The 14401-nt window shown below is 53.4% G+C and overlaps 1 protein-coding gene across 1 annotated transcript in view; it reads left to right on the top strand.

Annotated features, from left to right (window-relative positions):
* The window catches only part of SLC39A11 (solute carrier family 39 member 11), a 91791-nt gene that overhangs the window by 6943 nt on the left and 70447 nt on the right, over positions 1-14401 (top strand). The window contains exon 4 of the mRNA XM_077787397.1: positions 181-339. Coding sequence (XP_077643523.1) covers positions 181-339 — 159 coding nt within the window. The remainder of the gene's footprint in view (positions 1-180; positions 340-14401) is intronic.

Raw genomic sequence — 14401 nt, 5'->3', positions numbered from 1 at the left:
TCTGAGCATCCTGCCAAGGGAATTTCCTGGGCTTCTGGGGGCTGCTGGGCAGAGCTGGGCTCACCTTCCCCACAGCATCCTCCTGCTGCAGCCCCGGGCTCCTTCCACTGCATCCTGCACCTGCTTCTCCTTTGGGATTTCAGCTTCCAGGGGGTCTCACCACTCCCCTTGTGTCCCCAGGTGATGCTGGCAGCGTCCTACTGGTCCCTGCTGGCCCCGGCCATCGAGCTGGCCGAGGAATCCGGGGCCTTTGGGGCCTTCTCCTTCTTCCCGGTGGCCGCGGGCTTTGCCCTGGGGGCAGCGTTCGTGTACGGGGCCGACCTGCTGCTCCCAGTGCTGGTGAGTGGGAATGGGGAATGATCCCAGTGCTGGTGAGTGGGAACTGGGAATGATCCCAGTGCTGGTGAGTGGGAACTGGGAATGATCCCAGTGCTGGTGAGTGGGAATGGGGAATGATCCCAGTGCTGGTGAGTGGGAACTGGGCTGGGAATGATCCCAGTGCTGGTGAGTGGGAATGGGGAATGATCCCAGTGCTGGTGAGTGGGAATGGGGAATGATCCCAGTGCTGGTGAATGGGAATGGGGAATGATCCCAGTGCTGGTGAGTGGGAATGGGGAATGATCCCAGTGCTGGTGAGTGGGAATTCCCACTCTGAGGGCTCATCCCAGTGCTGTCATTTGGAATTGTGGGGCTGGGGGCTCATCCAGTGTTTATCAGTGGGAATGTCCAGGCTGGGGGCTCATCCCAGTGATGGTGAGTGGGAATTGGGGGGCTGGGGGGCTGCTCCAGTGCTGGCAGTGGGTATTCCCAGTCTGGGGGCTCATCCCAGTGTTTATCAGTGGGAATTCCCAGTCTGGGGGCTCATCCCAGTGTTTATCAGTGGGAATTCCCAGTCTGGGGGCTCATCCCAGTGTTTATCAGTGGGAATTCCCAGTTTGGGGCTCATCCCAGTGTTTATCAGTGGGAATTCCCAGTTTGGGGCTCATCCCAGTGTTTATCAGTGGGAATTCCCAGTTTGGGGCTCATCCCAGTGTTTATCAGTGGGAATTCCCAGTCTGGGGGCTCATCCCAGTGTTTATCAGTGGGAATTCCCAGTTTGGGGCTCATCCCAGTGTTTATCAGTGGGAATTCCCAGTCTGAGGGCTCATCCCAGTGTTTATCAGTGGGAATTCCCAGTCTGAGGGCTCATCCCAGTGCTGGCAGTGGGAATTCCCAGTTTGGGGGTTCCTGCCCTTCCTCCAGCTGCAGGGAAGAGCTGCTGCTCGCCAGGCACGGATGGATTCTCTCCCAGATTTAATGATTTTGTGATTTCCCCTGGCTCTGGCCGTGCTGGATGCAGCTTTAGGCTCGCTGAGCTCTGTTGGTTTTTTCTTTTAATCTTCCTGTTTTTTTTTCCCTTCACACTTCTGCTTTTGTTCTTGTGGCTGGCAGCACTCCTCAAACAGCTCAGGTGTGACCTCGTGTCCCAGCCCAGGGGCTTCATCTGCAGAGCTGCCAGCCCTGGCAGTGCTGCTCAACCCAAGCAGGCAGCCTGAGCCTGCTGCTAAAAATATCAATAAATGGGGAGCTGGTGGATTTCTGCAGCTGGGGACGTGAGAATGGTGCAGTCAGTGAAGAGATTTCCAAAATTTCCAAGGAGATCCTTCCATTTTCATATTTAGCTCAGTGGGATTTTACTGGCCTGTGGTTGTGAGGAAGGAATGGGAGGTTTTTAGGAGTCTGTAGCACCAGAGGCTTTTTTTTTCCCCTGGATTTTGGAGCCTCTCCTGACAGGGTCACAGCTCCAGTCAGGTGCATCTCAGCTGGGAGGAGAATTGCTGGATGTTGTGGGGTCGCTGGAAGTTGTGGGGTCACTCTGTCTTGGTTTGAAAAGCCCAGGTGTCTGCTAAGGAAAGCAGGATCCTCCCCTGAAATGGAAAATGTGAACCCCCTCCCTTTGAATTATTATAATTTTGAAATTAAGGGGCTCTCAGGCAAAGATGTGGAAGCAAGAATACCAGTCCTTTATTAGGGAAAAAATAAAATAAAAATGCAGTAATACAAACCCACACTGCCAGAGTCAGAAATGTGGGTCAGGGAGGTGGCTCAGCCCCATCCCAGGGGGGCTCAGCCCTCCTGCAGTGCCAGCTGTGCTTCTGCTGGAGCAGGATCTGCACAAGGGGGGAGTTTTCCTTGGAGCTCCAGGGCTGGGGGAGATGGGCCTGGGCTCCTCTGGGAATGCAGGGGAAGGAAGCTGCTCCTCTGGGAATGCAGGGGGAAGGAAGCTGCTCCTCTGGGAATGCAGGGGGAAGAAAGCTGCTCCTCTGGGAATGCAGGGGGCAAAGGCTGCTGTGCTGTTCCCAGGTCAGATTGGATCCAGGTAGGAATGTTTGGCTCCTCCCCTGGGTGCAGCATCTCCCCATGGATGATGGAATTTTCTCAGCCATGCAGGGACACTCAGTGGCCATGAATAGAAGATAATTAATAATTAACCCATGAACAGAAGATAATTAATAATTAATAGCCAATGAACAGAAGATATCTACTGAAGGGAGGGTTGGTTGTGGGAGAGATAAAGAAAACTGCCCGAAGAACAGCAGAGACCTGCCCCAAGAACAGCAGAGACCTGCCCCAAGATGGGAATTGAACACACACCCCCAGCCTGAGACCCACTCCCAGTGCCAGTGGCTGAAATGCCCCTGCTGGGACTCTCCTTCCTCTCCTCGCCCTCTCTTTGGGTTTTTTGGGGTTCCCAAACACCCTGCAGGATGCAGGAGCTGCTCTTGGATCCCCTGGGAGCTGTTTGGCCCCGAGCTCTGCCCTTTGCTGCTGCTCTCCCTGTGCCAGGGTGTCCCCCTGGGCTGGGCTGGAGTTTGCCAGCAGGATGGAGAAGGAGCTGGAGCACAAACCCTGTTGGAATCTGAGGTATTGATAATTCCAAAATTGTAGAAAGTCTCTGTCTGTCAGCCCCCTGCCAAAGCAGAAGCCAGAATTGGTCTGTGCTGGTTTCCAGGTTGTTTATTCTGTTGATCTCTCACATGTTCTGCTGCCCTGCCCAGCTCTGTCCTGCAGGACAGCGTGTGGGGCTCTGCCCTCAGTGGGATGTGACAAACATTCAATACCAGAAACTCCCTGGGCTGCATTTACAAGAACGTGCCAATATCTGTCACCTACGTTGGACAGTGTGTCCCCAGCCTGAACCAACAGAAAAATGCCAACACCACAGTGAGACATGGAGGGCATGAAGAAGGAGAAAAAGGACAAGGCACACCCAATTTCCTCCAGCTTGTCTCCTTTGGACCCCTCATCTAGAATCCTAAAATTTTACTTTTGCACCCGTGCCACACTTAATTATTACTGATATCAAACACTCAGAGCTGGTAATTCACCCTGTGAGATTGAAAACTCTTTTCCATGGACAGAGATCACAGCCAGTGTCTCTGGGGGCTCTGTCCAGGGGGTTCCTGACCCCTGCCAGGGTCCCAGACCTGCCAGGGCAGCCAGAGGGAAGCCCTGGGTTCCCACAAAACCCCACCTGTTCTGGTGGCTGGAGTTTGTGCTGGGTGGTTTTTGGGGGAAGTGGAGTGGGGTGCAGTGAGAAGGACAGGGAGGAGGGTGCTGGCCTTGCAGGGAGCAGTGCAGGTGTAAAACCATCCAAATCTGTCCTCAAATCCAGCTGCAATGCTGCTGGGAGCAGAGCTGCTCTCTCCTGCCTGCTTTGCTCCATGTGGGACATGCTCATCCCATGGGAATTCTGCTGGCTGGGACGTGGACAAGGAGGATTTACCCCCTCAGGTGGAGCTGGGGGAGGGTTTTTATCCCAAAATAGTGCTGTGTGTGTGTTCTCCTCCTGGAGAAGGGGCAGGAGCCACCCTGTCAGGGTCTGTTCATCCCAAGGCTGCTTTTCCTCCCCCTGGCTGCCTTGGGAAGGGGCAGGAGAGCTGGCAGGGGTGGGGGGCTCTGTGTCACTGCAGCTGGCTTCAGGATGGGAATTTTGGGATGCTTTGGGAAGAAACTCGGCAGGTTGTGGGGAGAGGGTCGAGCTGAGCCAGTTGAAATGAAAAACAAAAGTTTGGTGAGGCTGGCAGTGTGCTCTGGGGCCATCTCCCTTCCCCTGGAGCCCGCATTTCCCCCCAGGGTGTGTGGCTGGTTCCCTCTCGGTGCCAGTGAGGCTGGTTGGGAGCCCTGGCACAGCTCCAGGCTGGACAGCAGCCACCCCCAAAAGCTTCTATCGACTCCCTGGCAGCCCAGCCCTGCCTGCTGCCAGCCAGGAGGGTTCTTCCCCTGCCTCAGCCCTGCTGGAGCTGGGGTGTGCCCGTGGCAGAGGAAGGGTTAAGCTCCCAGCTCCAGTGGTGCCTGAGCAGCTGGAGTCATTCCACTCCTCACAAAAGGCAGATCTAATCTATTACATCTTTATCTTTGCCTTTTCCCCCCGGGTGTTTGTTCATCCTCCAGCTGAGGAGGAGATGCTGGTGGGGTTGGCAAACCTCACTGGGAAATTTGGGGTCACTTGGAGGGCGAGAGCAGGGCAAAAACAGATCCCAGGGGTTTCAGAAATGGGCTCTCCTCGATTTCCCCAAATCTCCTGGCATGGAGCCTCCAGTTTAACCTGTTTTTTTAATCTAAATTTAAATTTCAGCTGGTGCTTGTGGAGGTTTTGGGTGCTGATGGGGCTGGGTGAGCCTCTGGAGCCTTTCCTAAAAAGGGTTTGGGGCTCAGTGCCTTCACTGCCAAGACCCAAAGCCTCTGAGGGAAAGTTTACTTTAAAATTCAGTGCATCAGGTCCCTGATGGCTCAGGAGCTATTTTGGATCTACTGAAAGGCATAAGAATGCTGGAATTAAGTGTTATTATTCCCATCCTTCAAATCTGTCGTGCAGCTCTGCTGCCTGGGGTGGGTTTTGTTCAGAGGTTGGTTGTTTTATTGGCTTTGGGATGTGCTGCTTGCCCTTCCTGGGGCAATCCCAGGAGGGGCCAGAGGATTCCCCCAGCCCTGGCTCTGGTTTCCAGGCAGTCCCTGGCTGCTTTTGCTGCTGGATTTTCACGTGCAGGTGGAAATTGGAAGCGTCAGGAGCTGGCCCAGCTGCCCAGGGTGGATGCCCACCCCTGAGGGGTCAAAGCTCTGTGGATGTGGCACTTGGGGATGTGCCGTGGTGGCACTCGGTGTTCCCAGAGGGCTTTTCCACCCTGAGGGATTTTACCACTCCCTGGGAGCTGCTGAGTCCCCGGGAGCTCTCCTGAGGAATCCTGAGGTGTTCCCAAGCCCACCTGGGTGGGGTTTGGGGGCTTTGGGTGCAGCGCAGCCCCCCAGGAGCTCCCTGGCTCCTGCTCTTCATGGAATTCCCTGCTGGGGCTGGGGCAGGAGCAGGGAGAGGGAGGAATGCAGCTGGTCCTGGTGGGAGCTGCAAAGCCCCAGGAGCTGCTGCCCCAGCCCTGCCTCAGCTCCTGCTCTTCCCACTCCTCTGCTGCCATCATTAAATCACCAAATAGGATAATGAGGCTTCATCAGCCTCATCTCCTCTCCCTGCAGGCTTGGTTTTGCTCAGGAGCATCTGTGTGCACAGGGAGGAGCTCCATCCCTGCCCTGTGGGGTCCCAGGGCTGCTGGGGGGTCCGGGGGTCTCCCAGGGGAGCAGGGCAGAGGCTGCAGGAGCAGCAGGAGTTAATGAATAACCCAGGCCAGAGCTGCTGGGCCATCACTCAGCTCTGACCAGGAGCCTGCCAATACCTGGGGTGTGAAAGATGATCAGGGAGGGAGGATGGGGAGCCAGGGCTGTAATTCCAACCTGGAATTACCATCTCCATTGGATTTTAGTGGTGTTTTTTTTTTTCCCCTGGTCTGCTGGGTACAGGTTTGGTGGTTTTATTTTGCTCCTGAGCACAGAGGAAATCAATAAAGCCTCATGTGATGGGCAGAGCATTCCTTGGGTTTAAACAAACAGCAGCTTTGTTTAAAAGTGCCTTTAAAAAGCCTTTTGTGGGGTGGGTATTTATTCCCCTCATCCCACAGACCCAGCACAGCCAAAATCCCTCTCTGGCCATTGTCTCACACCTGCCTGGGGAACAATTTGGGCTCTGCTCTGCAGCTGCCCCAAGGTTTCCCTGAGCAGGGTCAGGATGCTCCTGGTGGGAGCCGAATCCCTTTGGCCCCCTCCAAACAGGATTTTTTTGGTGCTCCTGCCTTTTTCTGGATGTGCTTGGAGGCTCTTTGGGAGTATGGTTTGGGACTGGATGTTTTGCACAGAGAATTTTGGGCTATTTTGGGCCACAGCTCTTGGGAAGGCTTTGAGAGCTCCATGAAGAGCCCCGAGGATCCCCTCGTGTCTGGCTCAGAATGTGCCCTCAGGGTGAATATTTTGCCTTCTAAATCCATACAAGTCCCCTTTTGGGAGGGAAAGCTGGGAGTGGTGCACAGAGGAGGAAGAGGAGGAGGAGGAAGGACCATCAAGGTGTAGCTACACGTTGTTTAAAATTGCAATTTTTCCCTCAGGCCTAAACCACAGCCGGATTAAACCATGGAGAGCATATATTTTTTGGGAGAGGGGGCCACTAGGAAGTGATTCCTTGTAAATAATTGCATTTTAGGAGGAATTTCTTCCAGGAAAAGGTACCAGGCATTGGAGGGAGTTGGAGTGTCCATCCCTGGAGGTGGCACTCGGAGCTCTGGGGACAAGGTGGGGACTCGGAGATCTTGGCAGGCTTTTCCAGCCTCAATAATTGAGGGATTTGGGGATTCTCCACGTGCTGGGACAGGCAGGGCAGCCGTGGGTGCACTCCCACCCCCAGGGCTGGGAAGCTGCTCCTGCCTGTGCCCTGCTGCTCCCTGTGCTGGGTCATTATTGCAGGGAAGGTGCAGGACCCAAATTCCTCTGCCCAGCTCCCATTCCCATTTTAATGTGCTTTTTCCTCCTCAGCTGGGACTCCCAGCCAGTTAATTAGCTGCACAACCTCATTGCTGGGCAAGGTGGAGGGTTTTTCCAGGCAGGGTTTTCTGCTTTATTAAGTTTTGGAGTGTGGGGCTGGGGTGGAGCCTTTCCCTGCTGGAGGGGCAGGATGGAGCTGGGGGCTCCTGCATTCCTGCTTTGCTCAGATTTCCTCTGCTCAGGGCAAAACAAACAGCAGCCCTTGTGTTTGTTTGGTTTTGTGGAGCCCTGGCCCTTCTCCACAGGCTGGGGAGGAAGGAGGGATCTGCCTCTGAGGATGAGCTGTTTTGTTTTTTGGGAATGCAGCAAAGCCTCCCATTGGGAAACATCCTTCCCTTCCATCTCCAAAGAACCCAGAGTTACCTGGGCGTGGGTTTAATTCATTTATCAATTAACCCCAACCCACAGGTTACAGATCCATGAGGGATTGATCCCTGGCTCCTGTCCCAGGTGGAATTTGTGCCATGAAAATCCCTGTTTGGTGGTGCTGACCACCAAACAAACCCACCCGTGGGATCCTGGGAGAGACTCAGAAGCCCCCAAGTTTCTTTTTGATCTGTTTTTCCCTGGGATCCATGGAAAACCTGCCTGCTTCCCACCCCTGCCCTGCCCCTGTGCAGCCCTTCAGTGCTTGGAACCCAGTGGTGGCTGGAGAGGTCGGAATTCTTTGCCAAAAAAACCCCACAAAATCCTAATTATCCTAATTTCTACCAAAGCATTTCATTCTATTAATGGAGATAAAGGCTTATTTACTGCCGCAGTGCAATTTGTCAGCTGCTCTTAATTAGAATTCTCTCTCATTATGCATCAAGCATTTCATAAAAGCATTATTTGGGAAGTCCCAGAGCTGGAGCTGCAGAGCTCCTTGGTTCTGAGTTGGGCTTGAATCCCCTCCCAGCCTGCTCAGGGTTGTGGGATTGGGAGCACTGGGATGGGCTGGGGTGAAAAATCCTTCTGGGAAAAAGCAGGGACTGAGAAATCCCTCTGGGAAAAAGCAGGGACTGAGAAATCCCTCTGGGAAAAAGCAGGGACTGAGAAATCCTGGCTGAATTCTTCATTCCAGCAGCTCCTGCATCCCCCTCTCCATCCTGAGCCTCCTGCCCCTGCAGCAGCAATTGCTGGGAAGGCTGCTGGTATTCCATGGGCTTCTCCCTGTTCCTCGCTCTGATATTCCATGGGATTTTCTCCTCTCCCAGCTCTGATATTCCATGGGATTTTCCCTGTTCCTGCCTCTGATATTCCGTGGGTTTTTCTCCTCTCCCAGCTCTGATATTCCATGGTCTTTTCCCTGTTCTTGGCTCTGATATTCCCTGGGCTTTTCCCTCCTCCTGGCTCTGATATTCCCTGGCTTTTCCCTCATATTGTCTTTGATATTCCATGGGCTTTTCTCCCCTCCTGGCTCTGATATTCCAAGGGATTTTCCCTCCTCCTGGCCCTGCTATTCCCTGGGCTATTCGCTGTTCCTGGCTCTGATATTCCCTGGGCTTTTCTCCTTTCCCAGCTCTGATAGTCCATGGGCTATTCCCTGTTCCCAGCTCTGATATTCCCTGGGCTTTTCCCTCCTCCTGGCTCAGCCTTTGCTGCCTGCATTTTGCTTTCTGTTTGGGCTGGGAAGGGTGCATGGAAGTTTCCCACAAGGAGGAGCAGAGCAGGATCTCCTCCCTGCCCTCCCTCCGCCCGTGCACAGCCCCTGTTGATCCGGGCCCTGGATGCTCCCCCAGCCCTTCTGGAGCTCACCGTGTGCCTCTGAATTTGCTCAGAGCACAACCCCAAATTAATTCCTCCAGGCTGCAAGGCAAACCTGCCATTAAGGTGTCAGGGCAGGCAGCAGGGGAGGTTCTGTGGCTGCCTGGGGGGAGGCAGGAGGGGGAAGCTGCTTCCATGGGGATCCCCACGGCTCTGGAGCTGCAGGGGAAGCTCTGACTCACTGTGGAGTTTTTGCTGATTTTGGTTGGGTTTTTTTTTTTGCCACGGTTGGGATTTAATGTGTGAGAAGGTATTTCTTGTTGGGACTCAGGTGTTTGTTAGTCCTCATTTCTGTCACAGTCTCAGCAACCCTGAGCTCTGCAGCACTTCACTCTAACAAACTAAAAATGGAGACCCATCTTTCTTTCTACAAGGATTTTTAAGGATGAAGTGAGTAATTAAGAGATGACACTTAAATTATTTTTATTTTTAACCCAATCACTAACCACCTGTGGTCCACAGTGGGGACTTTTTTATCCAATTACACAAAACCACCCAAACCATGGAGAAGAAGGAGCAGCCTCCACCCTAAAACCTCCATCTTGCTTTATAGATATTCCTGTATTCTAAACCCCAAACTCTGAGTTTTCCCCCTATGATATCACACACTTCTATCCAAACTCCACCCCCACAATCCCAGTTCCATCATTCCATTTTGGAAGCTTCTCCACGGCCTCAGGTCAGTGCAGTGTTCTCCTGGGGGTCAGTGCCTGGCAGCATGGAAAGTCCCAAATTCCTACAGGGCAAAATCCCACATAGCCCGTGCCTGGGCTGCTCCTGGGGGCTGGGATGGAGCACAGGGGGACACAGGGGGCTGGGATGGAGCACAGGGGCTGGGATGGAGCACAGGGGGACACAGGGGGCTGGGATGGAGCACAGGGGGACACAGGGGGCTGGGATGGAACACAGGGGCTGGGATGGAGCACAGGGGGACACAGGGGGCTGGGATGGAATACGGGGGGCTGGGATGGGGGCTGGGGCTGCCGAGGCCTCGCTCACGTCCGCAGGGGGGGCTGAGGATGCAGAGGAAGCCGTGTGTCACAGTAATGGAATTAGGCAGTGCTGCCACGCTCCTGGCTCTTCATTTGGGGAAGGATGGATGGCTGGCTGAGCCCTGCTGCATCCTGCCAGAGCTCCCACACCCCAAAGCTCACCCTTCCCCATCAATTCCCTCTGCGAAATCCTTGCTGAGGAAATACTGGGGAGGAATGAGCTGCTAATTGAAGGTTTGTTTGCTTTTTCTTTCACCCTGGCAAAAAGCCTGTGGAAATCCACGTGGGAAGGGGGCAGGGAGTGGGAAAAGGGGTGGAACTGGTCCCTGCCAGGGTTTAATAGATGTGTGCAGAATGGCTCCTGTTGATCCCATCTGGTTATTAACATCTCAAACAATTAAAATCTCACATTGTGGGGCTGCCTCTCTGGCACCAACCTCTCTGAGGGGGTGTGAGGAAAATAAACCCCCCCAGGAAAACACTCCTGGAGGTCTGGCTGTGGCTGGAAGAGGCAAATCTCCTCCCAGCACACAGCTGGGAGTGCATCTCCATCCTCGCTGCTTCTGCTGGGCTCAGATGCTCTGCTTGGAGCAATTACTGCATTGAAAAATGAATTGTGCTGGTTGTGGCTGAGGCTTTTCCAGGGTTCCTGGTGGGAAGGAGGTTGGTGACAGGAAACTCCTGATGCTGCAGGGATGGGGTTTGTTTGGTTCTTTTTTTTTGGTTTTTTTTTGCCAAAGCAGGGAAAACATTCCCGTGCTGTTGTTTTGGTCGTGGCAGAGGTTACAAAAGCCTTGTGCTGTGTCAGAGGAACATCCCAGCTTCCCGAGGGGACTGGGAGTGTGTCCCCTCCTCCCTCCTGGGGAGGGAAAAGCCCCAGATGTGCCAGGGGGAAAACCCCACGTGTTCATTTTTAATATTTTATTTTGTTTGAGCCAAAGGATGGGCTGGGCTGTGCCCCCCTGCCCGCTGGGGCTGGTGCCAGTGATGTTCCCTGTCTATTTTTGGGGATCCAGCTGGGCTGGGCTGGCTGGCACAGGCTGCAGCACCCCTGGATTGGAAGGGCTGTGGGATTCTTTCCCCCCATTCCTGATTTTTCAAGGTCTGGGGGGGATTTTTTTGGTCGCTTTGCCTCCCTCCTGCTGGTTCTGGGGGGGTTCTGGTGCTGCCAGCTCAGGACACGGCTGCACCTGGGCACTGCCAAGGGTCAGCTGGCAGCTCCCAGGGCTGGGCAGCTGCGGTGGCACCCCCAGGGCTGTCCCCACGCTGGGGGGACACAGAGGAGGGGACTGACACCCCTGCCCTGCCAGGCTGCTCCCAAAGCTGCAGGAGGAGCAGCAGCCAGGGCTCTCAAACATCCTTGCCGTGAGCTGCCATGGGGAAACTGAGGCCACCCTCCCCTGCTCCCACCTCACTCCCTGGCTGCAGCTTTTGGGGAGGGCTCAGGGTGCTGGGAGCTGCTCCTGGAGCAGATCTGGGGAAAACTCTGGGGTTCCTGGCTGGGGGTGCACCTTTTCCCAATCCCACAGCTCCTGTGGGGCTGCAGGAGCCAGGCTGGAGATGCTCCACGTGGCGGGGGGGAGAGGCTGCCTGGAACAGAGTTTGCTGGTGCTAAAAATGAGGGGATGGGACTATTTTCAGGCTAAGAAGGATTTACTGCTCAGATAAACATCAGTCTCAAAGGCTGTGAGATTTTACAGGAACAAGCAGTCAGCCATAGCTTAAAAGAGGTCACAAGTTTGTTCTTTACAAGGTGATAAGAGAACTTTCTAACCCAACAGACAGTTGTTACAGGGTTTATTTTGCTTTTCCAACCCGTCACCTTTACTTCTGCTGTCTAATGGCTTCTGTCTCCCTTGCACACATATGCTTTTATCATAACTTCTAAACTCCTGGCTTATTTTATACAAGCACATCCCTGCATTACAAACCCTTCAGCCTCTTACCCATGCAGATTCTCACTTACTTCAGGCACATTTTTCTTACAACTGTAGAAACAGAAATTTATGATTTTCCTGCTTAATACCTGTGCATTGTGTTTTTACATCAGTCCAAGCTTCTCCCAAGGCTGCAGATCAAACCCTTCAGTGTCTGTGGAAGTTTCTGTTTTTCTGATTCCCACAGAGCTGAAGAATAAAGTGGGGATTTATTAAAAGGCCTCAAAGGATTCACCTTGGGCAGCACAAGAGCCTGGCCAGGGCTACACCCAAGATGGGTGACAGGTCATGAGTTTTCACACTTTTACAAGTTCTGGTCCGTTTCCATGTTGGGTTCATTGTCCAAGTCCAGCTCCAGGTTGTGCAGTCCCATTCTCCCAGTTTGCTCTCCTCAGTCCCTGCTGTTTGCACTTTTTGGGGCTGGAGCTGCAGCGGTGTCCTTGGTTCTGGGCTGGTTCAGGATTGTTCAGTGTGCCTGAGCTGGTTCTGGGCTGGTTCAGGATTGTTCAGTGTGCTGAGCTGGTTCTGGGCTGGTTCAGGATTGTTCAGTGTGCCTGAGCTGGTTCTGGGCTGGTTCAGGATTGTTCAGTGTGCTGAGCTGGTTCTGGGCTGGAGAAGGATTGTTCAGTGTGCTGAGCTGGTTCTGGGCTGGTTCAGGATTGTTCAGTGTGCTGAGCTGGTTCTGGGCTGGTTCAGGATTGTTCAGTGTGCTGAGCTGGTTCTGGGCTGGAAAAGGATTGTTCAGTGTGCTGAGCTGGTTCTGGGCTGGTTCAGGATTGTTCAGTGTGCCTGAGCTGGTTCTGGGCTGGTTCAGGATTGTTCAGTGTGCCTGAGCTGGTTCTGGGCTGGTTCAGGATTGTTCAGTGTGCTGAGCTGGTTCTGGGCTGGTTCAGGATTGTTCAGTGTGCTGAGCTGGTTCTGGGCTGGAGAAGGATTGTTCAGTGTGCTGAGCTGGTTCTGGGCTGGTTCAGGATTGTTCAGTGTGCTGAGCTGGTTCTGGGCTGGTTCAGGATTGTTCAGTGTGCTGAGCTGGTTCTGGGCTGGTTCAGGATTGTTCAGTGTGCTGAGCTGGTTCTGGGCTGGAGAAGGATTGTTCAGTGTGCTGAGCTGGTTCTGGGCTGGAAAAGGATTGTTCAGTGTGCCTGGGCTGGTTCTGGGCTGGAGAAGGATTGTTCAGTGTGCTGGGCTGGTTCTGGGCTGGTTCAGGATTGTTCAGTGTGCCTGAGCTGGTTCTGGGCTGGTTCAGGATTGTTCAGTGTGCCTGGGCTGTGAGGAGAGCTGCTGACACTTTCCATGGAGTTCAGAGTTATTTCCCAACGCAGTGCAGAATGTGGGGAATAGAACAGCTCAGACTGAAGGCATCATTCCCCCCTTTAGAGGCTTTGCTGCCCTGGGCTCTGTCCAGATGTTCAGGAGCAGCCCTGAGCCACCCTCTCTCTTCCCTCCCTGCTGCTGGTCCCTGCTCTGTTCTCTCTGGGTGTTATCACTCCCTGAGTGTGAAACAGGAGCCTCTGGGCCCCACCTGACCCAGGATTTTTACCGTCCCTTATCTCTGTGTCTGCTCCTGGACAAGTTGGGGATATTATTTTTATTCTTTTTTTACAGAGAGCAGTAAAATGGATTCTGTTTGTCTTTCCCATCGTGGTGCTGGGGCTTTGCAGAGCCTTTGCAAGGGCGTTTTCCCTGCTAAAATCCTGCACAGGAGGAGCAGCATCCAGGGCTGTGATCTGATCTCTCCCAGCCCATCCGGATTTCTTCATGAATTCACTCTCCTCCCTTGGCCTGGAGGAGAAGAGCAGATTATTTCTCAGAGGTGTCAGTCTCCAATTCTTTTTAAAATTGCCTTCAGATCAATTAACATCTTGGGCAGGGGGATGTGATCCCAAATCCTTGCTTTGCCTAAAAGGATACATATTTTTTTAAAATCTAAAAGAATATCCATTTTGTATCAAAAAGGATACCTTTTTTCCCATATAAGGGACACCTTTTTTCTACATAAGGGACACCTTTTTTCCTATATAAAGAACACTTTTTTTCCCATATAAAGGACACCTTTTTCCTATATAAAGGACACTTTTTTCCCTCATTTTCTTCTCCACACAGGGTCAGGCCAATCCCACAACTTCACTCCACGAGCAGAGGAGTGCAGTGGGAGCTCCCACATCCCAGAATAGTTTTCCTCCAAGTTCTTCCTGTCCAAATCTCTCCCTGCCTCTCGCTTTTTGCAATAATCAACCCCCGTGGTTATTTCAGCCGACGCTAATTACTGCCATGAACTAATTAATGCCAGTTGCCTTTCCTCTTCTCTCCGCAGTGTTTTTTAACCCACTGACACATTCCAATTAAGGGCCTCCTGCAGGCCCCGGGCTGGGATGACTCAGAGCAGTCTCAGCTGGGATCAGTCGTGTGCTTTGCTGAAGGTCACCGATATTGTCACAAATTGTCCCCGGCGGCGGAGAGGGCACCTGTCCCCCCCAAATCCAGCTGCAATCGCCTCCATCTCCGTGCAGCTTTGTGGGGGTCACTGTGGGTTTGGTTTTTGGGGTGCTGCTCCTTTCTGGAGGTGAAAATCCCTTTGGATTTAGCAGGAAGGATGGGGAGAGGCTTTGGGCAAGGCATGGAGAGGACACAGGGAATGTTCCCTGTCAGAACCCCGGCCTGGTTCAGGGGTTCCATGTGGTGGGAAAGTCTCTCCTCCAGCCCGAGCTCCCAAAGAAAGGCTCAGCAGTCTCTGTTGTTGGGTCTCAAGGCAGTTTATTGCAAGTTATCTAAAAGATTTTCTCCTGGGGCTGCTGTGGTTTGCTCAGAGCTCAGGCAGAGGCACAC

The sequence above is a fragment of the Lonchura striata genome, chromosome 19, assembly GCF_046129695.1.
Source record: "Lonchura striata isolate bLonStr1 chromosome 19, bLonStr1.mat, whole genome shotgun sequence".
Classification (NCBI taxonomy): domain Eukaryota; kingdom Metazoa; phylum Chordata; class Aves; order Passeriformes; family Estrildidae; genus Lonchura; species Lonchura striata.
Note: the sequence above shows the minus strand (reverse complement) of the source record. Positions and strands in the feature narration are given on the sequence as shown.